The sequence below is a fragment of the Gymnogyps californianus genome, chromosome 12 (genome assembly GCF_018139145.2).
Source record: "Gymnogyps californianus isolate 813 chromosome 12, ASM1813914v2, whole genome shotgun sequence".
Classification (NCBI taxonomy): Eukaryota; Metazoa; Chordata; class Aves; order Accipitriformes; family Cathartidae; genus Gymnogyps; species Gymnogyps californianus.
The window spans coordinates 16,026,074-16,053,022 of record NC_059482.1 but is presented as its reverse complement, the minus strand read 5'-3'; the positions used below and the strand labels follow the sequence as shown (position 1 = coordinate 16,053,022).

Sequence of the window (26,949 nt, the reverse complement as noted above, 5' to 3'; positions counted from 1 at the left end):
TGGGCAGTAGGGTGACTGAGAGCAGAGGTATTCTCCTCCTCTTTCAGTTTGAGGAGCGAGCCTATCTGCACCTCTCCAAAGGACAGACTCTAGATGTGCGTGGAAAATACCAGGCTATTTAAAGTGTAAAGATTGTTAATATCCTTTGTGCTCCTGCCATGCCAAGCAGCTGGAAACTGGCTAATTTACAATCTTCAGTCCACAAAGTTTTGAGCATCCTCAGCTCCCTTTGACTTCGTGGAAATGGAAGCTGCTCTGCATTTTGCAGGATTAAGAGCGCTGTATCAAATCCCAGGCTGCGAGTGCTGTGGGATGAGTTGCGGCAGATGAATGGCGGTTGGATGGGGCTATTCTGTGTCCTACGCTGATTCGGGAGCATGTAATTTCATGTGATGGGAGGGACGGAGCAAAAGCTGGGTAGGACAGTACAGAGAGATGTGCATCTGAAAGGCGGCAAAGAAGCCTGAAGATTACGGAAGATCACAGAGCTCTTGCTTGCGAGTACCTACAGCTAGGTCAGCGAAAATATGTGATTATTGCGTGACTGGCTTACAATGCGGATTGGTGCTAGAGTATTTCTCTAGAGGAAAAGCTGTGAATCTTGACACGTACATTACTGCTAATACACAGGCATCAGTAAGATTTCCCCAGGTTTATCTGAGAGTGTTCTGTCACCAACAAAATCTGACAAAATCCTCCAAACTAAAAAGTGGCACCAGCATTTTCTGCACTCAAACTATTCTGTACATGGTGTTTTCAAAGGTTGCTCATGGGTCAGGCAGTAGCCCTGGTCCTGAATGCAGCTCTTGGCAACAGCCCTGATTCAGGAAAGTTCCCCCATCAGCTGGGAGACTTGCTTGTAACCCAACATTTCTCAGCAGTTTCTCAAACTGTCACAGTTCCTGACATTTTAGTTAGCATTCTATGGAGTTTTTATGTTATGGGAAGTGTTAAACTGGTCCTTGTGGTCCTTGAAGCCTGTGTAATAGGATAAGGGAGTATATACATGCCATCTGAATTACTGAGGGGCTGTTGCTCACTTGTAAAGCTTGATTGCATCTAGAAATCAACATTTGGTTCAGAAGCGTCTTACTTTGATAAGGTTAACTTCTTTCCTGGGAGTGATAAAGTGTTAAATAAGCACTGTGACTGTGAATGGAGTTCAGGTAATGGTAGCCCCATAAATAGATGCTCTCACTCTTAGGGGAATGGATGCTGAATCCTTTCACAAGTTTCTCTGAGCACAAAGAACCAAAATCTTTGAGCCTGCAGCACTCGTGACCTGGCAATTAAATAAGCATCCTTGGAGAACATCTGAGATGAGCAGGCAAAATGCAAATATTTGGCATGTGTGGGAGTGCTGTATTGTGATGTTGCCATTGCCCACAGTTCTTCCCCACGTCGGCCCTGTCCTTGTTCTGGCTCTTGCATTCAGGTCCCACAGTCAGTTGGAGCAGAACAGAGGTCTTCTCCAGGCACGACAGCAGTGAGTCCTCCTATGCTGGGGCAGAACGGGGAGTGGAAGCAGACATGTCCTCCCACTACCAGCGATGTCCTCCCTGCACCAGGCCACAGGTGGGCAGTGCACAGAGTTACCCATCTTTTGAGTTGGCTAACAAGATTTTCTAAGCTGCCAGACCAAGGCTATTTTCAAGTCAAACCCAGCCTTCCTGCAGGGTTTCAGCTTCATAGATGCACCCAGATTTCACCAAAGGCATGGCTGTTGTAGCAGGCACGCTCTTGGGTGAGTTTCCTATAACTATCTCATAATCATCACCCTGAAGGATACAGGTAAAAGAGTGTCTCTGTTTTTTATTTCCAGTATTTTATCTCTGTGTGCCAGCAAATACTATGGACCATTTACAAAAGAGAAGAAGAAAAAAAGTTAATGCTTTAAAAACAGAAATATAGTGCTGTGAGTGTTGATATCAAGGTTTAGTACTTGACTTTGAAACTGTTTCTTGCCTATCTTTTTTTCTAATCCACTGCGTAGTGCATTTGACACTGGGAGACATGCGTACCCTCTCTGTTGGTGCGGTGTGTTGCACCTCGGGTGCCATTCTGTCGATGACACATGGAGCAGAGTGGGACCGATCTTCTGTCCTCTTCCTGTATTGTCTCTGTATTACTGAAGAAGTAAAAATATGCTTTTCCAAAGCATTTAAAAATGATCGTACCGATGGAGAGAGCAGATAGAGACAAGAGTAAGGGTGTAATTACATAGCAACTTCTGTGGCTGCAACCATGGCTTAATATGCAGGCACACAATGTAATTTGGGGAGAAAATGAGGTGAGTTTGTGAAGGAAAATGGGAAGTATCCAACAAAAACATGTGAAGTGCACTTGTGAACATTCTGCCCAAAGCTTAACATCAGTGATTTTGCGTGTCTTCATTTTCAATGCCCAGTATGAAATGCCTCCAGAATTTCATGAATGCTGAGCCTTCACCATTATGTCACCAGGACTCCTGTAACGTAGTTGGAGCTGATACAAGATCTCTAGTTGCTTTATAAAATCTCGGCTCTCCGTCTTAAACTGTGCTGCTGTTTCCTGTGGTATTCCCAACCTGCAGAGCATTTCAGGTATGTGGGTGGCTCCTGCCCATGCTGAACATCAGCAACATGGACTTGTGTGTCCACACATTCAGAGTGATTAACTAGCACAGATGGGAGTGTCTAGTCCTTGACTTCAGTAGTTATGATTGTGGCTGGTGTGTCTCAGAAAACATATTTTCTTGCTCATGAAACAGGAATTATTTTACTGTGCAGTGTATTTTGGAAGTGATTGTGTTGAATGATTCATACCTCTTCACCGGCTTTTTTGTCCATTACCGCTACTTAAAGAACAGTATCCACAAAGTGAATGTTAATGCACACTGGTCACCTAAGTCAACCTAGGTTTCAAGGAATGATGAGAAAAATATTAAGAAACTGAAACTTTAACTGAAAAATCAACTTAAGTGAATTACTCCCTGGCTAATATTATGGACTAAGGGTTTTTTTGACTCGGTCCTCAGTAGCAAGAGCTGGAAATTCCTTCACGGCCATAGTAGCCAAATCTGTTCTGGACCCACTCTGCCCTCCCGGAGAGGGCTGGCCAAGCCCTAAGGCAGCCCCCAGGGGGTCTGTCCCCAGATGGGGGTCTGTGGGACTCCTCTCCCCTCCATGCACAGCGGCATGTCCCCGCATCTCTGGCCAGCCCAGGAAAGCGCCTCCTGCTTCCCTGTGGGTCCAGCAACAGCCGTGTGCAACTGAGGGCAAATTTTAGCTGCAACTGCTTGGGTTTCGAAGTTGAGCTTGGGAGGAAGAAACCGATTATCTTTCCCTCTGACTTCTGTGGCGTCTGCTCATTGCTGAGGCAGCGGTAAAGCCAGCAGTGACACCACTTCAAATGCCGGCTCCTTAAATAACAATTTATATCCAGAAGATTAAGGTGGCCACAGAGGAACCTCTCAGCCCTTGGTTTTATGCCCATTATGGAGAGGGAGCAGAAGCATGGTGGAGTTAAGTGTCTCCCTACAATTATGCTCGGTGCCTGTGACAAAGCCTGAGCACCTATTTTTTTGCTTCAGCCTCACAGACACCCTTCCCCTCCAAACCTCTGGGGCTTCTTAATTACACTGGTGTATAGACCCAATCTTTCTTTTTTGGATGTGGCATGCTTTTGCCCCTTGTTTCTCTGTGCCCGCTGCCTAGCTTAGTGGGTGGATGGGTGGGCAGGCGAGGATCAAGTGCTCGGATCAGGGCTCTTGACTGGCCGTAACTGTGACCATGCCACTCCATAAAACCACCTAACACTGGTCCTGAGTAGTGCCAGCCTGGCCTTGCCCAGTGGTCATGTCCTGCCTGGACATGTTTGGGTACCCCCAGCCAGCACTGCGGCAAGCAGTGTGGGGTCCCAGCTCCCTTCTGGCAGTGCCCCTGCCCCGTGCTCGCTGTCCGAGGGGACAATTTGACATGCTGCCCAAGAGAAACATCAGTCCAATCCAGCAATACCTCTTGCAGTAGGCTTGGCTTTTACTTTTTCTTATGGTTGATCCCATGAAAGATGATGTTTGCTTAAAAAAAAAAAAGAAAAAAAAAAAGGGGGGGGGGGAGGGGAAATAGTGGTGTGAGCAGCAGCTGCAGGGAGATGTGTCTGTGTCTAAGCTCAAGAGGCTCTGTCCCACCAGCCTGTCCTTACACAGAGGTGCAGCACTATCAGCTATGTGGTGGGTCTGTGCAAATAGAGGGGGAGAACCTGAAACCATGACTGCAATAATAGAAAGTGAATTTAAGTGCCGTCGTCTTCACATATATGTTCTCTGTCCCCTTTTCAGTCATTAGGGAGCAAAGCAAATTAATGCCAACAGAGGCTGACTCAAACCTTTGCCCTCATTTAAAGGATTCCAAAAAATGCGGTTTTGTTACGTGCTGGAGCCAGCTGCCCTACAGCAGCTCAAGGACTAGAGCAGTCTCCGGTGTTTAACCAACATGAAAGGCAGTGTGTTGCTAAAATTGCCGATGACCAGTGCTGATCCCATATACTTCTACTTGACTAGGACTGAATTTATTGCCTTTATGTATTTTTAGCAGACTGATTTTTTTTTTTTCCCCACCTCTCTTTCCAAGATAAAATGTAAAGAAATAAAAAAACCTCAGCATAAAAGGAGTAATACAAAAAACTGTCCAAGCAAGACAACCAAAAAGCAGTCAAGGATAAAATAAGATTAAAACGTTCCACTTCTTTGTTTTGAGTAAGGTACATGAATTGCTAACTTAGCTTATTTAGTTTTGGAGCAAAAACCTCCCAAATGTATGTAGATTTTGATGTTAAAACAAGAGATCTATTTGTGTAAGAGTGAAATTGTATTTAGGATAACTATGTCCAGAGTTTTCCTATTAAGAGATGGGTCAAAATGGGAACAAGATGGTGGTTTACAGAACACAAAATGGTAGGTGAGCCCCTAGGAGAAAGCATGTGTGAGCCAAGCCTGCTCTGCCACCGTCAGGGAATAGTACTGATAACGGCTTCAATAAGCTTGTAGCTTTGTATCTTGTTTTTCTCTGTCATTCTGGAATTTCATATTATGTGACATGGCCTTTATGCTAATATAGACTTTTTGGAAAAAGTATAACTGTGTCTCAAGTATGATTTTTCAAAAGAAGTGGCCAAATTCCATGCTCCTCCATTAGAAAGCTTGCAGACTAACAGGACTGGAGCTGTGCCCTTCTGTGGAGTACGCATTTGTTTATGGTCTGAACATAAAATCAAAATTTGTGAAGGCACTGCCTATGTAAATCATCTTCTCTGTTCCTAATGCCACATGAGGTCACCACTGACATCAGCCTGATAGATAAGCTTACAGGATGCCAGAATTCCTTACTGGATTGAAAAAAAAGGGGAGGAAAGCATAAAATCAAGAATCTTGTGATGAAAATGTAAATACTCAGTGTAAGTAATCACTGGAGCAGGTTCCAGGGCCTGGGCATACAAGTCCCATCTGGTCAATAGGGGCTGTGCTTGTGGCTTTGCAATACGGTTTGGATTTCGGTTGCAGAATTATGTAGAATTTGTATTTGAATCCAACATAATTTAGATAAAAGGGTTAGAGATTGTTCAGTGCATGGAGCAAATACTTTTCATCAGGAAATAACGGCCCATGATTTAAATTTGTTTGGTGTCACGGTGACAGAGTAGGCAGGTGAAGATGATCAACTTTTGCAATTAAAAAGAAGAATTTCCACGGTTACCACTTTCAAATGCACAGTCTGACATTAGTAAAACGGCCACTGATTTCAATAACAGCAGGATCGGGCTCTTTTTCACCCTGCTTGTTGTCAGTTGATCTCTTAGTTATTTTTAAGAATGTAAGAATCAAATGACATTTTATAATTCTTAACAGGCAGAAGGTTATAGATATGTCACTTGCAAGTGCTGAGCACCTGGCTCTTACAGCTTTCACGTCAGCAAGCCTTAAATGCAGTTATTTATGACTGCCATATTACAGAACATGGTTGTACATTATAATAGTATTTTTTAATTCTGAACTCTGAAAAAACTTAAGATATCACTCAGTTCTGAATATGGCTAATATGTTAGTATGTTAAGATGACATAAGTCAGGCAATTTTCCCTTCATAGGACAATTCTTTACTATGATCTGTTACAGCATACATTTCAAAAATGACCTCTATGTTTTCAATGGCAATTTTGCACATGCAAGTTGTTGTGAATGTACAAAATTTCAAATATGAATACTTAGCAGCTAGTGATACTTAAACCTCTATTAAAATTTCACATGAACTTCCTGTTACCTGTTCAGGAAGAAACTGCAAACAGAAATCCCATATTTAGATTAAAACATAGGGAAAATCTCTACTAAATTTCCACCTTATGAATTATTTTATAGAAAGCAGTAAATTCTTTTTCACCAGTGCAGAAGTCTGTTTTAATACTTAATGTCATAGTGGACCTAGTTTTCGGGTGGTTTGCTTTCCAGTTGGTTTGTTTTAGCAATCACAACTTATTTTTGTTCTTTTTCAGTTGAAGAGGGTGAATCTTCAGATTTTGCTTTGACCTGGGACTCATCAGTGACTCAATCAGGTAAATATTTTAGGTTCTTCTGATTGCAAAAACGGCCAGAAAGCTGCCAGGCTTTTTACAGGAACTGTATTTTGTATGTCACATTCCTGTCTCAAATCCAAGACTACCCACTGCAACACAATTTTTATATCAGTTCCATATGGTCAATAAAATCTATTACATACAGAGACTAATATACTCTTATCCTCCAGAGAGCCATTCTTTCTTCTTGTGGGCATACTCAAACGGGTTGTGATTTCTCCAGTATAACCACTTTGAAGTTTTCTGCAATGGGCACTGTTGCGCATTCATTCCAATCTAATTACATAAAAGCTGCTTTAATAGGAATTTTAAACCTCGGTCTCAACTGGAATGTGTGTATTTCTCCTCTCGGAGGAAATTGGAAAGTACTGTCAGGGCTGGAGAATAAAAGTGGTACATCGCCATGGTAGAAAGATTTAACATTTGAACCAGCTTTTGGTCTGCTTGATAGTAATAACACATAAACATGTGTCTGGGGTTTGTTCATCTGTGTTACATTGGTAATTTGAACAAAAAGAGGCTCAAGAAACTGAACAGGATAAAGCAAGTTTGTCTGTAGTTGTGTAATATGTATTGATAACACAAACGTGAGGGTAAATGTCGATTAGTTTGCGTTTAAAGTAACTAGCCACATCTCAGACACTGTTTGTGCCCTGTGTAAATATTTTACTGTCTATTATGTCTTTAACATTTATGAAATTCTCAGAATATTTTTGATTTTGAAGCCAACAAGTCTATTTCTGTGCTCTTTTCATACTGGACTGCGCGATGGTATTCTCTTAGAAGCTCAGCAGTGACGTGAAAACAGCTCAGAAACTGAGCACTAATATGAAAATTAACAATGGTGCTGCATTCCTGGTTAGCATGGGTTTTATAAGAATCACAGGGAGACTGGCTCACAGGAGACTTTTCTTACTGAAGTCAGCATCTAGCTGGCCTGGAAGGCATAAACTGCCTTTGTGTGGCACTTCGTGGCGTTTCACTTTGTACCAACTGCACTCTCGGTTGCTCTGGGTTCATCTTCTCTGGGCGCTACGGCTGTTTTTGAACGGTTTGTGTTTTCACTAGTCTTTGATAGCAAATATTGCTGCTGCTGCTGCAAACCCCCAGCTGCGATGTCGAAGGCCCCTTTGTGCCTGGAGCTAACGGCGCATGAAAAGAGCTCTCGCTGGCTCTCTTGCTTGACCTTCGTCTCAAACAGCAGTGGAGTGGAGATACTGGTGTTATCTATCTCAAGTCTTGAATTGTATTAAATTTAACACAGGCTGAGGTTCAAAACGGCAACAACAACAACAAAAATCATTTCTGTGCAGAGCAGGAGTTAATTTGGGATTTCTGGATGGTATTGGTGACTATGCTGTAAGTAAAAGACAGGCTGTGAAAGGCTTTTCCCAAATTAGTTGAGTCTCCTCCATTTTTCTTCATTTACTCCCATAATTACAGCTCTCATTCAAGATGTCAGATGTGGGATAAAATGTATTGTATGCGTGATTTATGGCAGCTTAAGGAAAATGTGTGGTAATTGGGGGATTTTCCTCTTAATACATTTAGTAGCTACAGATGTCAATCTTGCATGTGTACAAAGATGCAATACAGTATCCTATCAAGACAGAGCGCAGTGCATGGGACAGAGGTTGCAGGCTGGAATATGACAGGAACTACATAGAAAATACTTAAAAAACCCTAGTACATGGTGGTGCGGCTGCGTGGAGTCACTGGCTCTTGTGTGGTGTGCCTCCAAAGCTATATTCAGTAACTGAAACCAGTCCCTCAGTCCCAGTGTGCAAGACTTTCATTATGTTCTTTTATGATCTTCCTGTTTGCATTAGCTCCAGTAGTGTGATGTTGAAGTTCAATAAAGGGTGAAAAAACAGCCTTCAACTTCTCGTTTCATGCCCCTTCCTTCCTTGGCCCAAAATGACAAAATTGCCTCCCTTTCTTTGACACCCCCCCCCCCCCCAACAGGAAAAAAGCCCAAAAGGCCAAGCCCGGGACTTGTTAACTCTGAAATATTTGCCAGATGTTTCAAATTAACATATTTCTCTCTCTTCTTCTCCTGTATGTGTTTGTACATCTCTGTGTGTGTGCAAACACATATAAAGCAACTTCTGAAAAATTCTGTTGGCACTCTGGGCAGCTGCTGTGGGCTGGGGGAGCGCTGGTCCCAGGGTGGTGTGGTACATAGGGACAGCAAGAGCAGGTAGAATGTAATTTTTTAACTCTTTTTTTTTTTTAAACTAGCAAAATATTTATATAGGTGCAGTTGTGGGGAGAGAAGGTACTTTTGCTGCTATATCTTATTTTGTTCATCAAACCGGTAGAAGCTATACTGGAAACTTTTTTTGTGAGTATGAGTTGAATCTGCAGTCACGGGGCTTGTCCAGGTAACTGTGACAGCCATCTGACCCCGGGTCAGGCGTAAGTGTTTGTAGATTCAGGGCAAGACATGTCAAACACTGGGGCCCAAGTTCTGCGTCTCATGGTGGGCTTCTCTGCTACTGAAGTGTACTGAAGGCGCACGGTTTGTGCATCCCTGACTGGACCGTGGCACTGGGCGAGGGGCTGCTGGTGGGAGCTGCTTAGTGCAGCTCATGGAAATTTGGCAGTGGACACGTTGGCAACAGAAATCCTGCGCTCGGATGGGTCTGTTCGGTGATGGCTTGGCACGGGGCACCATCCTTTTTCCTATGGTAGAGTATGTGTGCAAGTTGCTGTCTGCTCTGGCTTAACTGCTCGTTCCTGGTAAAACCTGCAAAGGTGAAATGCTTTGCAGGAATCCAACCCTTGGCGTAGTTGCACTGAGGAATTTATTCAAGTACTTTAAATACAACTAGAAATAGTTTTGTGATTTTTTTTTTTTTTTTTTTTTTTTTTTAATGACCACAACTTAAAGGCTGTACGTATTAGCCTAGAGAATCAGGAAAATGTATAAGGAGGCAGAGGCTGCCCTCGCGCCAGGGTAAATAATCTGGGTGTCCACCAGCCCTGTTTAACAATGGGCATATAGCAAATTTCCTTCCTCTTCAGGTCTTGTAAACACTTTTTTCCTTAATGTAAAAGGAAGAAAAAAAAGCTTTTCCTTTCCTCTCTTAATCTGAGGACATAGCTTGCTGTTAAATAGCAGGTCAGTAGTGTTTTGCTGTGTAAGAGGCAGAGACGTTTTCTGTCTCAGAGGAAGAGCGCAGCTGAGTACTCCTTCCCCCTGCTTTTCCCTCTTAACAGCACATGCAGCCCTTGAAGCCCGTCCGTCTCGCTCCGAAAGCGTCAGAGAGGGTGGGCTGGGCAGGGCTGCCAGGGGGCCAAGCAAGCGCCTGCCTCTGCTTTGCAAAAGCGTTTTCTGCTGCTTCGAGGCCAAGAGGAAAATAAGATTCAATATTAGCAAAGCAAGGGTCCAGCCAGACAATGCTGCATTGCTGTTGTAATACATCACGAGAGTATTATCTTGAGGAGCAACAAGGGACATTTTAAAGAAGTAAAAAGTCTTACTAAATATATAGAGAATTTAAGGCATTTTAAAGACCTATGAAGGCATTTTACATGGGGGTTGCTGGGGAGTTTCTCATTAGCCTGACTGTGAGGCCCCGGGGAATCTTGGCTGAATTGTCTGGGGCAAACAGAGCAGATTCTATCTTCTCCTTAGGAGCCTGCAGACCTAAAAGCCTGACTTTTTGTGTCTGCTTTTGAGGTAACTGAAGGCATCTTATTTTTGTATGCAGCTATGAGTTATGATACTGATCAAGAGTTTGGTAAATAGGGGACTGTGGACCCGTAGCCTGAGTGCTGGGGACAAATGGCACTGGGTATGTCTCTGTGTGCATGTGTTTGCAGAACGTGGGGGGATCTTTGCAGTGTTTGCGACTGGAAGGGCCTCTCCAACACCAGTGCTCAACCATCCATTAGCACACAACATTAGTATCATTCAATTATAACATTCCAGAAATCAAGAAATAAATTACAGGTTGATATTCCCCCTTTCCCCATTAGCTCCAGATTTCCTGTCCCTGCCACCGAGCCCACTGCAGCAGCTGGGCACGAGTGCAAGGGACGTGTTAACAAAGTGTAGCACGGGAAAAAAAACCCCCACAACATTTTAGGACACGGACATTTGATGCTTTGCCATTAAGAGTTCTCCCACGTGTTTGTTTTATACAGTACACTACTTTAGATTTTTAATTGCCTTCTGCAATTCTTTTAAAGTTTCCCTCCTTTAAGGAGGAAAAAAAGAAAAGAAAAGGGGAAGCAGCAGCTTTTGAGAAATGAACCACAAAATAAAAGAAAACCATCCTGTGGTCACTCCTTTTCCCCTCTCTTCTGCTTTGCATGGCATCTCCCAGCTACGTAAATCATAATTTTCACTTGGTATCTTCAGAGGAGGAACATCTTGATGCCATTTGGAGACTTATTTTTGCTCAGGGCTACCGGAGCCCATGCCAGGGCATTTTTAATGCCATCTCTGCTGCTCTGGGCTCTCCCTGCCCGTTCCCTCCTGGCCTTTCCCTGTGCTCTCCTCCACCATTGGTCTTCTGATCCCAGTGCTGCTGTTGTCTGCTCCCCAGGTGTTGAGGGTTTCTATTCTCCTCTAACTGTTTTGTAGGGTTGGGTTTAATTTTGGCTGCCAAAGGAGCAAAATGGATGAGAAAGCTGGGGTCTCATGAAGTGAACAGAGACTTGTCCCTGGAAGTATTCATGTGTTAACTTTTTCCTCTTTTCTGTTTATTCAGATAAGCTACAGAAAACGTGTTCTCCTTCCTCACCTTTCCCCCTTTGGAGGCCTGTTTTGGCCACACAAAGTTTGTTGTCCCCTCAGCCTTCCCCCAGCACCCTGGGCTTGCACGCCCCAGCACGGTCCACTGCCTGGTGCCCAGCAAGGCCGCCATCTTTGCAGGACCCCGTCCCCTGTGGTCCCACAGTACCCAGGGCTGTCCCTGCTCTCTGCCCGTGGCCCCCCGGCAGCTCCCACAGAGCCCCTGCTGGTCCTGCTCCAGCCGCACAACCCGCTGGGCTTGGGCTGTGTCAGGAGTAAGTCAGGAAGGTCCAGATGAGAGATACTGTCCTCCCATAGACACCAAGCTCTTTTTCTCTATTTCTACATGTATTGTATTTTGTCTTATTTAACTTCTAAATGGCAGAACGCTGGAAAAAACCCTCCTGAACACCCTCAACATGAAATTCTGGGGTCTGTGCTGCAGAGCATTGAAAAGGTCAGTTGCAATTCAGTGGGCATTAGAAACCTGTTATCTTGCAAGTACTCTGAAATTACCCGTCCTGAGTGCCTTCACAAGCTCAGACATCTTCTAAAAGCTGATTTCATTAGTAAATCAATATGAGAAGATTCTGATTACAGTGTGTAAGGATTTCCAAAGAAATAAACCTTTGAACTTAGTAAAGAACATGAGACATTGATAACTTTCTTAGTTGAATATTTTTTTCAATATACTATAAAATGTTTGACCTCAACTCGTTGGCTTTCTTATGTTGTTTTTCAAAACAGCATCCTTGTCCCTGCATGGACCTGCAGCATGCAGCCCAGTCAGTATAGTCTGAGGTTCTCAAAATTTTAAATATCTGCTTTGGAAGCAGCCAAACCCAAATGAATGCAAACTAGAAATAAAGCTAGGGAGGTTTGTAGCTCTGGCTGCTGCATTCCTCATTTATTCTAAGTTGAACTTTTATTTTCCTTGGTAATGTGTGGGTTTTTATGATGTAACATAGTTATGTGTCCTTTCAGAAAAGAAAAAAAAATTAATTCTCTTTTCCTAATTATAAAATTTAATTTTAAACTTCAATCTTTTACTTATAACTACTAATTTTTTTTTTTTTTTAAAGAAAGTACTTTTGATAGTGTTTTCTCAAACAGAAGGTGAAGTGATAGAAAGTACATGATGCTCGGATAATGTGGTGGTGGGTGAACATCCAAGACAGATGTAAGATTTTTGGAGCCAGGATAATATAAAAAGAATCAATATGAGTAATTATAAACCCTTCCCAGATTACTCTCTTTGTAGGAGCTCACAGCACAACTCTGCATCTGCAGGCGCTAGGGCTTCCTGGGAGCAAGTCTCTGCTCCCAGCGCTCCCGGGCTGGCAGGAAGGGGGACGTGGCACTGCCAGAGGAAGCTGTTGGCTGGAATGACGGGGGTCCCTGGGAGTTCCTGAGGTCCAACTGAATTCCCGCGGCTGTAGCACCTTCAGGGAAAAGGACAAGTATAAAAAATGAGATTCCTCACTGCGTGTGGCGCAGCGCAGCACTGACACGTGCATCTGTCATGGAAACAGCCGCCCCACAAATCCACCGAGGCGTCTCTGGTGGTGTGGCACCATAGGTGTTCCCCTCTTGTTTGGGGGGAGCATCTCTGGCAACAAGGAGCGATCTTCAGATGTGAACACAGCATGGGTGTCAGTATTTAAATTAGAAGCACACACCTGTGTATTACGGCATTTCCTAGAAAATACTATTAAAAATGTTAATTGGGAAAATTATAGCGATAGCACAGAGGAGGAGAATTAATTTTCATGGTAAAAGAGGCAAGGAAAGAAAAGCTCATTTCAAAGTGGGCTATTGAGTGCTCCCCCTACCCCATCACCCACCCGTTCCCAGGCTTTTTAAAGACAGTGTCTGCTGGAAAGCCAGTCTGCTTAAGAGAAGCTGAGCAAGCGTGGTGTATCACCATGTGTTGGTGGTGTTGCTGAGCTTCACAGTACCTAAAGCCAGCCCCCCTAAATTGCTACAAGCAACATCTGCAAAGGGGAGACTTTCCGCAGGCTGCGGGGTCGCAGCCCCTGTCTGGCCATGCTGGCGAGGGGCCGTGGACTTGCGTGCACTGGGATACCGGCAGTGCATCAGGACTGGTGATGGGCAGCAAGGTTTCAGTCAAGTCTGGGAGTATCTCTGGGGTCATCGGGTTAACCTTATCTGAAGTCTTGTGAGCTTGATGTATCTGCTGGCATGGGGCTGCTATGGGTTGGGGGATGTTCCCATAGGGTCTTCTGGCAGGGGCATCTTGCCAGAAACACAAATACACCATTGGCATGGACGGTTGCACATGTGAGTGTATCCTTCTGAGGCTGGCAGGGGACATCCTCCACGGGGTTGTGTCCCCGTCTTGCCAGCAACGTTTTTTTCCCTGCAACAAATTTGCTTTTTATTTAAAGTTGTGCCTGTTGGCGCTTTATCTGCTGGGAGACTGTAACGCTGTGTTTCATTTCCTTGCACTGACTGAAGGAAGTCGTTCACCTTCACGGGTGGACCCTCAGGCACAGCCTTCCTGGCTCTCCATCCCTTGCTTGTGTTCAGGTCTCCTGTGGTATGAACGTCCCAGTGAAGGACGCTGCCGTTGAGCTGGAGGGAGCACTGGAGAGGAGCAAGGCATAGCACAGCACCTTCCCATCTTCTTCACACTCCTGCTCTCCCTTCCTGTGTTCCTTTCCAGTGATGCTACCTTGTCCTCTCTTGCTGCCCAAGTGAAGGGCTGTGATTAGATGAACATTTTCTGTGGTTTTAGATGAAAATTATGTCTGTTGTTTACAATAGCCTTCAGGGCGTAATAGCGGTAATGGGCTAAAGTAAAGCAAAGGAGATGCTAGGCTGAATATCAGGAAACATTTCCCAGTAGTGGGATCTACTAGACTCTGGTATTATCTCCCATCACTTTGGTCATTTTCAAACCAGACTGGACGAAGTGCTTGAAAATACACTGTAGGAACGATCTTACATTAGCAGAGGGATGGATAAGATCACCTGATAAGTCCTTCTCATCTCTAATTTATCCAATTCTGCCGCGCTCTGGATTTGCTAATCTCCTGCAGATTTGAGGACAGAAGCAGATTGAATGGTCAGGCAGATTGTGCTTTCTAGAGCTTATTTCCGTAAATATTTTTATGTAGGATCTCAAAGCACTCTACAAATGCTAATTAAGCCTCCCAACCTAGTAGAAAATCTTCCTTGCGCCCCATGTCCATACTCCTTTGTCTCTGCATCATGCAGCGTGCACCGTGCTGCAGGTTGACCTTCCCAGAGGGCTCCGGCTTTGGGACTGATGGGCACTTGCCAGCCCATCTTGCTTTGAGTCGTTTCTGCAGGTCAGTGGCTTTGCTTTTCCAAGTCTGCTTTGGCTGGCTGGTAGGAGCGAGGGAAGCTGAAACCATGCCGCTGTAGGAAGTGATGGCAATGGGTTTTACCTTTGTGAAATCAGACAGCTGAAGAGTTGAAGGAAAGTCTCCTGGTGAACAATTTCTTCAGTTTTCACAGAAACTTCTGTTCTCCTTCGACTAGTTTACACATTGCAGTTGTAACTGGTAGCTCAAAGCTCCCAGCCTGAATAAATGTAAAAGAGGAATAACAGAATATATTACATTGGCCTGTTTGCTTAAACGAGAAAAATCAATAAAAAATAATGCCACAGTGGTGGATCCCCAGTAATCATTCTTCTTGAGGAAAAAACCAAATTGTGCCGGTCATGAGAATGGGGCTTTATAAACAAGGTTGTAAAAGAAGAAAAACAAATGGAATAAACAAGCTCCACTGCTTTGTTTTCTGGACTGAGTAAGGATGTTGATGTGAAACTCTGCACTGAAGAACTGCATGAAATTTATGATGCTTTGCCCAAATAATCTTTGCTTATTCAGTACAGGAAACTAGAATCATTTGGGTTGGAAGGGACCTCTAGTGGGTCTTACTCAACATTGACCTGACTTGTAAAAGTTTCTGTAACCATTACTGCCGTATTTTTGGTTAAATTGTCTTGAACTATTAAGCTTATCATAGACCAAGAGTTACAAGTATGGTTACTGTAGCATAAGAATGTGTAGAAAACAGAAATTAAGGCCAAATACTCATTAAAAAAAGAATTTTTTAAAGTTAATATAGCCTAAAATTTCCCATAATAGAAGATACATTTGTATTTCTGTCATTTAGTGTCTAAAGTAGCCTTTTTCCGGTCTCACTACAAGGAATTATGATGTCATTGTCAAAATAAACCGAGCTCGTCTCATAATCTTGTATTTGTTGTGTATAAATTCAAATGAGAAAACTATTAAATGGGACCATTTATAATGAGATTTGAGATACCCTATGGCTCTCACTTGGAGACAAGTGACCTTTATCTTTTTTGGGGCTGAGTAACAGCGCGATGAAGATTTAATAGATGTGTGCGGAGACCTGGCAATAGATTGGGGTGTGCATGGAAGAGGTGCTCAATGCGTCTTGCTCTACATATTTTTGAATTCATCACACTTAGGACTGAAGTGCCTCCCTCTTTGCGTGTTTTACTAGCCATGCCTCTTTTCTCCCTTGGATGGCTTTGGCGTTTGTTAGTAGAAATTATTAGACAGTCACAAAACACTAAAAAGAAAGGAAAAAACACACACACTTTGCTTGGAAACGCTGTCTGTGTTGCATAAAGCTCTGACAAGATCAAGCCTCTAATTAAATTATCTGGCACGTGGACAATTCTGTTCTGAGATCTGCTGAGCTAATGTGTAGCCATTAGCTCACATAGCCACCAAATCAGAAGTACCAAAGAGACAATTTACATAGGGCCACAGCGTGTTTTAAAAAATTCTGGTGAGTTGTGAAGCCTGTAATGTTAATTGCCAGTTAGCACATTGTAATTGCTGTAATTATTTGCAAGTAAAATGATGTAAGGGACTTAACATTGTACTTTTCTTAACACTTCACATGTTGGTGATCCACTAAATCTCCCACTTAGTGTTTTGCTGGTTATTTTAAGAGCTCGACAGCCACTTGCTGAAGTCTGATCTCATCCACAAGCTTGCGGTTCTGCCTGTTGTCTTTAACCATGAGCGGTGACTCTCTAAAGTCTTTATTAAAAAAAATGCAATAAAATAATAAATGCGAATGTCTGCTGCTGACCAGCGAGAGCATAGCCAGCCCTGCAGCTGGCCGCACCGGAGCCCAGCTGGGAGAGAGCCCTCAGCACAAATTGCCAGCCTATTGCCTCCCACCGCCACGCTGCGGAAGTGGGCCAAAAGCTCCTCCGTATGGGATTAAAGGGATGTGTAATAGATTAAAGATCAAAAATGTTAATTAAGAAATGGTCTTTTCTAATAAGATGCCTTCAAGGGCACGGTACCAAAAATGAAGCAATATCTCATTTTGGCAACAGTGCTGGGGTTGTAATGAAGCTGGAGCACGGGGGTAAGGGGAGAAGGAAGGGACGCCTCCTGTTCAAGGCATCTCCTTCAGAAGGGGTAAATCAATTAGCAATAAAAATGTAAACAAGTAAGTCAGAATCACATTACTCTGAACGCTACTGAACAATGTGTGGATTTAGACATACGCGTTTTAGCTTGGCGTTTCCTTGAGGATAAGTTGGCAGTTTGCGACTGATAAAGAAGGACTCTTTCAGCTTAGTGGTATTTAAGCAGCAGCGTGGTAATTTGGCTGAAAATAACAACTCTTGTTGAAAGCTTTGATGCATTTGAAGTGAATCTGTGCAATATGTATTCCTGACGTAATTTTCTAGGTATGGGAAGTTCAGCACCTTTGTTGTTGGATTGAAACTTGTTGGCACTATGTTTGGGGAAAGGCTTATTTCTCTTCAGAAAAGGGAAGAGCAACAACTCTGAGCTCTCATATTCCAGGCTCCTGCAGCAGGGAGAAGTTTGTTTTACAAATAAACTGATATGCAAGTGTTACTTTTGTGTTTCAAACCCGAAAGGTGCTTTCGAGAGCTGTGAAATTTTATCGCATCATTACAACTTAAGAATACATACTTTTTCTTAAGCTTGAGCATTCTAGTTAGTGATTCCGCTGTTACATTTTCTTAGTAAACTCATCAAAACTCCAAAAGGAAAACTCAGATGTTTTAACAGCGCTTTTCCTTGCGGTGGGATGATGGGATTTCGCATCCCACTTCATCCCACACTTTCCCCTCTAAACACCTTAATGCTGAAAGCTGCAGTATTTCGGAAGTGAGTTATTTGCTAGCATAAAATGGAGGGACCCTGTAGGCAAATTTCTTCCCTCTTGGTTGGAAGCTTTCGCCTGGATGAAGAAAACCACTGGCACAGTGAGGCTCTCTGTGTAGCGTGTGTATACATTTTAAGGCTCTGGCTGTTGTTTGAACCAAAGCTAGAGAGAATTTTCAATTTGAGAGAAATATGGTGGGAAGACGCTCGCTGGTTGCGTGCCTCTGTGTGAGCGTGGTGAGCTGGGGCCGACTGAAGCAGCCTGGCAGAAAAAAGTCTTCCAACAATGGTCTGAAATTTAGATTTGTTGCTCTAGTTGTGTATATTTAATCTTCATCTGTTGTGTGAATCTTTAGCAGAAAAGAGCATTTGGAGGAGATGAGTGAAACACAACGGCTCTGTGCTACCTGCTCACCTGCAACCCCCAAACGAAGTGGGGAAGCGGAATGTGGCGTCCACGTCTTTGAGAGGGGGAGCGATGGTTTTCCCTGGGTCTCATTTAATTGAGAGGGGGTTCGGAGCACTCGGAGCTGGGCACGGTGTAGACTTGTGCTTATTGGTATTATTTAGCTTGGATGGGGGCTATAGGCAACTTAAATTTAATGACACTGAATTCCTGTGCCCTGATTTTGTCAGATAAGTGAACACAAATGGAGATAGTGGTTGTTTCCATCCACATAAAGAAAATTGGAGAACTATTTGTTATCCAAAGACTTAAATCAGATGTTTTTGCAGTTCATAAATGTATCATTTTGACAGACTGATTAGTTCCATCTTTACTTGATTTCACTTATGGTTTTTGTTAAAAAAAAAAAATGTGTAACTCGGACTTGAATTAGCCTTCTCCCAAGAAGGGCTACATCAAGCAGTTCTTGCTGACACATCAAAGAGATACAACTGTAGCAACAGAAAGATCATTGCCTTTTTCCTTATTATGAAGTTTGTTTAAACGTCTCAAAGTCATTTTGTCCCGAGCAATTTTGAAGACAGTGTTCTGAATTGAAGTTTTCCTCTGCGTAATTTTGACAATATTCAAAAAAGATGTATGTAGTCTGTCGTTCTTCTTTCAGTGACAATAGGGAGGACTTCAATTTTGCATTGTTGATTTAATCAAGTAGGTTATATTCACAGAAAAATGGTCAATTTGTAATGTTGTCATTAATTTGTACAGAATGTGTGTCCCATGTAGAAATTGAGAAAGCTTGAACTTAAACTTTGATAGTAGTTCATATCGGGCTCTTTGGGTTTAGCACACAAGTCCAGATGACCATTTATCCTGTTAAATGAATGAGAAATGTTCTGTGTAAAAAGTATTTGGCTTCTCTTCCTTGATCATATTAAACAAAATACATTTGTTGCCAAATTTCCACAGTAACATCCAGGAAGCATATACAAAATCAGCAGGGTTAGCCAGGTATAACTGAGAGCAGCATTTGGTCTATAATCGTATGAAAAAAAGGTTGTGCAGTAAAAATGTACTTTTTCCGATCAAGGTGAATTTCAGGCTGAAATCTTGCATAAGTTAGCTAATAGCCAGGTTGGTAAAACATTTTCTGGACAGAATGTTGCAGAAATCCACACTTTTTCTTCATTTTTTCTTTATATATTGTGTGTGCAGACAGCTGCAGTGTTGAAGACATGCGGAATATCACTTCTGCAAATGCTCTTTGCATCTCTGGGTTTGTGTTGTGACAAGCAAGCGTAGATGCTTCTGTATAACAGAATTATATTATGTTCCATTATTTACTCTTACTTCCAAGAAGTGGTGCTCTGTGTTTAAGGTGTTTTGTGTGTGAAATTGAAATAAGAATTGGTGTTGCTCTTCCTCCAAAATGGTTTATAAAAACTGGTGAATTTTTAGGGCTTTTTTATATACTGAGGTTGTAAACCTCTTGTATTTTAAGTGTCTTTTCTGAGTTGCAAAGAAACCCACAGATACAGCACAGGCACTGGAAGCGTGGTGGAGCCATCAGTGAACTATTAAATGAGAAAATACATCATAAGAGTTAAGTGATTTTTAGCTTGATACTGTAATGAAATATTTTAAAACTGTATCTGGTTAATGAACGTTGTGGCCAGACTGCATAATTGGCGGAGGATGTAGGAAGTGGAAACGCTTTAAAAATAAACTCCTAGCTGTGATAGCTGTAAATCGGGTGGAGGGATTCAAAGCAAACCCCAAAACCCTTTTTCTGCATCAGCCATGGGGCTGTGGGTGCGGTGGCCATGCCCGCGTGAGCCGTGGTGTTTGGCTGTTGAAAAAGCTGTTTTGTAGGATGAAGTTCTCAAGTGTGCATCTTCCTACTTGTCAGCAACTAAAACGCAAATTCAATAATTTAAGGAAAAAAGTTAGGACTGGGCCCCCACAAAGAAATGTGCCTTTTAAAAATGGATAATTTTGTTGTTATTACTACTTTTTACCTAGTGCAAAGTACACAGGGAATGGGGCTGCTAAAGAGCGTATCAACTAAATTAGGGTTAATTAGAAGTTCTCCCAAATAGCTGGTGCTTCATCAGCAACAGAGCAGCGTGTAAATAAATCTAATTTCTCTCCAACTAAACTCTTCACAAGCTTAATTACAACAGCAACAATATCTCCCCCCCTTCTCCCCCTTTTTCATCAGTGGGAGCAGGTCATTATGAGCTGTATCTGGTGAGGGTTGTCATGAGCAGTCCAGAGCTGCACCTTGCACAGGGGTCCTTCGGGGCCGAGGAAGAAGTGGAGGAATTTTCAGTGTATCTGGAAGAGCCCAATTAAGGTAGTTCATAAGAAACTTGAGAAGCAGAAAGCACCGATGGAAAGGAAAAAAACACCACTATATTCTGGAGAGACTTTTGTTAATTACATAAAGTATTTCCACTATTTGAATTATTGGCCATCTTAATTTCTTCTCCTTTATAACTCATTTGCCAGCAAAAATCCATACTTAGGGTTTTATCTGTCCTTTTTTTTTTTTTTTTTTTTTAACCATACATCATCCTCAGGGTAGATCCGAAGGCTCTGCCAGTTCCCTGATGCTGCGTACCACACTGCTGTCTCCTGATCCGACACTCAGGACCTGCCGAATGAGATGAGCAGCTGAGGGAGACCAGACTTTAAAGTCATTTTAGCTTTAACTCTTTTAAATGTCTTTTCACACTTTCTTTACCACATAGGGCTAGAAGAAAGAACGCAGGAAGACGTTAGGAGAAAAAGTGTTATCACTGCTAAAAGGATCACCACGCTGGAGGACTAGTGCAGCTCACTTCTTATTCCAGGGATAAATAGCTGAAAACTTCTAGCCAGAAATTAGTTATCGCAGGGAAAGTACAAACCTGGGTGCAGCTTTCAGCTGGGTGCAGAAGTGCTCTGCTGAGGGCTCATTCAGAGGGATTAACTTATTTCATTTGATGCTTGATTCACTGTCCTCTGTGATTTTTTTTAAAATTTTTTTTATTTCTAATTCTATTGAAGCCAGTGCATTCCTTATTACGCGGTGTCACGTTTCAGCCGATCCCAAATTAATAAATGAGCAGCAGCAGAATAGCATGCAGCACAATTCTAACAGCATGAGCCGCACAGAAGTATATTTCACTTAGCTCCAATTTAAATAACTCTGCTTTGCTCGATTTAATTATGTGAAATTACTGAATTAATGGCTTTGTCAAGTGAAACGTGTAGGACTTCAGAGTTTGGTATTAAGGAAAGAAATTAGAAAGGAAATTTGAGGTACATTAATTTTTGCATATGGGCTCGTTTTAAACACAAACTGAAATTTAACTGAGCCCACAGCCCAAAATCACATCATGTTTTAAACCCAGGGAAGAGAGAATGAGCAGAAAGTGGCAGGAAACTTTCTGAGTCGTTCCGCTAATTTGGTTTCCTTGTCGGCTTGTATTAATCTCCTCGGTGTGTCTGCTGGGCAGGAGAGGTGTTTGTTTGTGCAGCAGGGGCTGGCCACGGTCATGCGGAAGGTAATACTTTTTGCAGAATCCGATGCTTCTCTAATAGCTTGGCCACCTGTTAAATACCCTTTCCCGTGCTCCATGATATGCCTTTCTTCTCTCTTTTCTGGTTGAGAATCTTGTTAAATCAGTTGCCTTTTTTCACATTCATTAACTGAATTATTTTCCTGTGGTCTGAATACCTGCACCAAGACATCGTGCCCAGCCTGGTGCTGGTCGTGCAGAGATGCACATGCATAACGAGACCTGAGGGTAACGTTTCTGAAAGCTTGTAAGCCTTACTCTTCTGAAACCATTTAGACACGTAGGTGCCTAACTCTCATTAATTTCCAGTTTCATAGGTTTTTGCTACAGTCCGTTGCCACTCAGTGAGTATTCAGCTCCTAAATCACTTGGGCTGCCTACAGATGTCCCTCCCAGCTCCAGCTGGAGCAGTGTAAGGTACTGTTTTCCCAATTTCTGCTCGTTTTGCTGGCAGTGCCCGGCTTGGAAGGCTCCCGTGCAGCAGAGGCATGAGCCTCTGCCAGCAGTAACTGGTAGCAGAGAGACATGAGCATACATTTGGGAAAATGTGGCTTTTTCCTCGGGTGCATTTGAAGAACCTTTTTTCCAAAGCAAACCAGATTTGTAGAGAGAAAGTCAGTAAGTTTTTTTTCCTCCAAGATGATGTTTAGTATTTGATCAGACCGTAAAACCCACAACTAGGTTATGGTCCAGGTCCAACCCTCTATACCCTGAGTATAAACAGGAGTTTTACCCAGGAAGCTAACTCCACGAACCTTGCCCCACAGAAACCTCTCAGGTCTTTAATCACAGTTTTGAAGACTTCCAGGCACAGTTATCGCAGAAGTGGGTCCCTTCCATGCTCCTTCAGCCGCACATTTGTCATTCCCGCTGGAAAACGATCCAGGCAAGTTCTTAGCAAACTGAGACCCGTGAGAAGGTCAGTGAAATAATTATTGCTTTCTCTAATTTGCCTAAGTGTATTTTTCTTCCTGCCCCAATACATTTTTCCTTTTTGTTCCATCTTTTCCCTCTGTATCGATTCTACCCCTTGGTTTCTGACGGTTTGCAGAGTGCTATGGCTCTTTCCTTGTCAGTCCTAATGTTTTGGGGTTTGTATAGATACAAAAAGATGAATGCAAATGCTACCTGTAGAATCCTGTAGGTTTGGGTTGTGAAAGGCATTCCTTTTTGGCATAGTTTTTAAACAAATCTATATTCGAAGCATGGGAAAAGTGCATTTTGAACAGAAATACATTCAGGGATGTAAGAGGGTATTGTCTATTGAGGCCTTGCTCTGCTTTCCTGTTACATCTTGCTCCTGTGCGCATACACTGCAGGCTGTTACACACCGAGAACGGGAATCTTCCGGGGGCCAGAACTCACCTGCAGAAAGGACAATTCAAAGTCCTGGACCTTAGAGAGCAACAATAAAGGAATCTGCATTTTTAATTAGGCAAAGGGGATTCAAACATTGAAATACATAGTCACATTTGTCACTTATGGTAAATTACATCATCTGTAATTTTTCTCTCTTTAAACATCAACAGGTTTATTTTAATAAAGAGTTCCGGCAGCTGCTATTCTGAGCAGAACCAGTCAATACCTTATTTTTGCATTTGATACGCAGCTGCAATAACAAGCCACATGTGAATTTTATTAAACCTTCTGAATTTTCTGTCTGTTCAGGGAGCTATAGATTGAAGTTTTACAGATATCTGGCTTTACCTTAAAGTAAAAAAAAAAAAAAAAAAAAAAAAAAAGAAAGAAAGAAAATCGTTCACACCATTTCCTTAAAAGAAAAAAAAAGGTTTTGTCATGCCTATGAATTAAAATGTGATTAAGATGTCCTGAGTTAGGTGGGAGTGGGATTCCATGGAACTGCTGGAAACAGGACACTTGTCTTCAACAGAGACTTGAAAAATAATAAGTTGAGCATTATTAAAATATTCATATACCTAAATAAAAGTGCTATTTTTGTGCCGAAAATTTACATGGATTTTATTAGATTACGATGGTCAGTATTGTTTGACAGTTGCATGCCAAAGAGTGAAAGTACATTTTTATGAAGAAGTGCACTTCACTTTGAAGTTAATACTTGCTGCATACTAATTTCCTTGTGCACATAAATGAATTTTAGATCAGTTTTTGATTTGAACCTCATTATCAGAACTGAAGGTGGCAGTTACTCCCATTCAGATGCACCTTAAGAATCTGCAAGTGGACAATAACATCTTGTTTCCAGAGGCAGATGATCCGTTGCACAACTATTACATGTCTTGAGTAAGTGGATGAGAGTTTTCTGTGGATGAGAGTGGAGAAGTTTGGACAGCTGTGTGCAAACACACTATTTGATTTAAATGCCGCAGGGATCTACAAAGCAAATTGCTATTTGACATTGGAAGAAGTGCGAGGTGTTGATATTGTGAAAAAGCGGTGGTAACTGTTGTCCGCACTTGGATGTGGAACATCCCTGGTAGCAAATGGAGCAGAAACGAGCCGTGGTAGAAAGCGAGATGTCCCTTCTAGGACTGTGACTTTCTGCTGATAGAGGCTGTGCTTTGCGGGTCAGGTGCGCACAGGAGAGGGGCCTTCCTCCTTTGCTCCACCACCTGCTAACGAACAGCCGGGCCCTGCTGCCGCCACAGCCCACTGTAGCCCACCTGAACCTTCCCCCTGGGTTTTGAGCCCATCCTTTCCAAGGAGGAGACCCCAGTGGAAAAGAGGGGTGCTGCTCTCCTCACAGCCCTGCCGGGGGGACGGGGCATCTGCTCCCCAGGCCCAGTGGGCAGAGGGGCAGGAGGGCACCCTGGGGGGTCTGAGATCAATAACCGGGCAGCGTCCTGCAGTCAGGCACTGTTTCCGTAACCGAACACTTGGCACGCTCCAGACTGCTCCGCTCTCTGTCTTTCGTTGCGTTCTCTAAAATTCACTTACAGTGCTTTTTGTGGCGGGGAAGTGTTTACATCCCATATTTATACTGTTAAACCAGTTGCCAAACACTGAAGAGCTGATAAACACTATGTGCTGTTAACACTATAAAGTACAATCCCACTGCTGCTTGCATGCAAATAAATAATAATAACTTAGCTCTTTGTCCGCTTTTCAGTGTATAAATGCATTTGTCACATAACATAGTAACATCTAAATCATTTTAGTAAAAGCACTAGAAAGGCTGAAACATTACCTGCAGGTACAATTAAGAGGAAATTTTACAGTTTGGTGGTGTTTTTGTGATTTCCTTATCTGAATTTTTTTAAAAAACACTTTTAAAGTGATGTGATGCTTAATCACTATTGCTGGGTTTCACTTTTTTTTTTTATTTTTAATTTCACTGAGTTATTTTGCCTTCCTAAGGACTGAGGGATTAGCCTACGGGCTAAAAGTTACTATGAAATATTCATTAAATCTTTTCTTGTAGCCGTTACAGACACAGATATCTTTTTAATGTGCCTGGTCAGTTTTGAGGCCACTATTTTTGTTACTACCCATAAATCATTAGCAAGTATTTTTAGTGTCATCAGTGAAAGGTTAATAGAAGCCCATAATTTTCAGATATATCTTTTTGATTAGCTGCTCAGAAATTTCCTTAAAAAGGGGGTGTAAATTGTTCCACACCGAAAACTGGAGACTGTGTCCAATTTGTGCATAAATTGAAATTGTCTTTCTAATAGACTCTTTGGAAAGTGTGGGGTTGCCTTCAAGGTAATGATTTAAACATAAACTGACCCTTGATGAGGGAGCTGGAGTTTCAGTTTAATGCGTTTCTGCAGTTTTCCTTCGCCTTCAGTGCCTTCAAATTCCGCACAAATAATTCCTTCATAACAAGTGCCTTTTCAGAAGATGTATGCTGCTGACAGTTAATATAAAATTATTGCCCCTGAATGCATTTTTGTAATTACTTCCCAGAGAACTGTCTTTGTGTTAGAAGACATTTCACACTTTAGTAACATAAGTGTTTGGGGAGAACATGAGTAATAATTACAAGCAGTCTTTCAGTGAAAATAAACCTAAAAATTATAAAAAAAAGCTAATGTTAAAGTTGGTTAGAGACAGTGAGGAATTTATTTAGCACGTTACGCCTGTCTGTATATTTTCCAAGTTTAATAACCCTTCAGTAACTAAACTTAAAAAAAGCAATAAAGAACAGAGAAACTGCTTTCTAATTTTTAAGCAAAAATGAAACTAAAAACTGATTAAAAGTGACATGCTACTAGAGACAGAATAAAGAAACTTAATCTGAATGCTCCTATAGGAGATTTCTGCTAAAATGGAAAATGAAATGGCTCACAGTTTGATCAATAAAAAAATTAACAGCATTTAATAAAAGGTTTCTCTAGCATGTTGACTAAAGAATACTATGGAAGTCTTGAAATCCAAGAACACCAGTGTTATAGGGTGAGTTTGTGTATGTGAGTGTGATGTAAAAATCATTGACTGAGCAAAGCTGGTGGGTTTCAGGTCAGATGCTAGATGTAAATAGTTACACTGGTTTAGAGACATCATGTTTAGAGACACGGGCCAGCACTGTCCGTATAAATATACATACGTTCTGGTAGTTACTCTGCACATACCAGCAGCGAGGTTGGATTTGCATGGAGGCAAAACAACACAGGGTGAAGTCTTGATTTCACTGGAGAAAACAGGGCAATTATAGCATACATATATATATATATATATATAAAAAATATATGTATGGTATATCTCTATACCATATAGAGATAACCCTATGTAGACATAGGTGGGCTCAGGTGAAAGCAAGGCACCCCGAGGCAACAAGTTACACGCATTATCCGTTCTGCATGTGAAGTCTGTGACTGTGCTACAGCAAAGGAAGGTGCAATGAGCTGCCAGTCCTCTGCCGCATGTTCCTGCCAGCTTTTTCCATGCCTTTAAACTCAAGGTAGACACTTAAGGTTTTCTTAAACATTGTAGCTGCTAATTTGAGAAAATTGCATCCTATCAGTGAAGTAAGATGAACATTTTCCCTGTGAAATTTTGGTGTAAGTAAGTTAATAGAAGGATGCTGAGAGGAGGATGCTGTGGGGGGTGTGCAGGGCTGTCATTAACAATTCTGTGAGCGCTGCAATGCTGGCAGAAGCAGGCAGCAGCGATGCAGGCACCGGCAGCAGCTAGCTAGTTATTACTGGGCATTTAGCTTGGAACCCCTTTCTCTTAAAGCACGTGTACAAGAAGATGTAGAAGGAGGTGCAGTACCCTACCAAAATAGTTTTTCTTTGCTAAGTTAAAGAAGAATGCTGAGAACTGTCCACCTACTTAGAAATTAATATGATTTAATACATACTGGCATGTAATAAGACTCTGTTGTGAAATGTTATAACGTGCACTTCCTGAAGTCTCTGACTTTTGTATATTTTATTGTCAAGACACTTCACACAAAACTGTATTATTGGTATAATCTGTGTTTTTATCCTGTGGGTTATTATCCAGAGAGATACCTAGCACT

The 26,949-nt window shown here is 42.3% G+C and overlaps 1 protein-coding gene across 1 annotated transcript in view; it reads left to right on the top strand.

The window, feature by feature from the left end:
* ZNF423 (zinc finger protein 423) overlaps positions 1–26,949 on the top strand; it is a 236,851-nt gene that overhangs the window by 36,404 nt on the left and 173,498 nt on the right. The window contains exon 2 of the mRNA XM_050904236.1: positions 6,525–6,584. Within this exon, the coding sequence (XP_050760193.1) occupies positions 6,525–6,584 (60 nt within the window). The remainder of the gene's footprint in view (positions 1–6,524; positions 6,585–26,949) is intronic.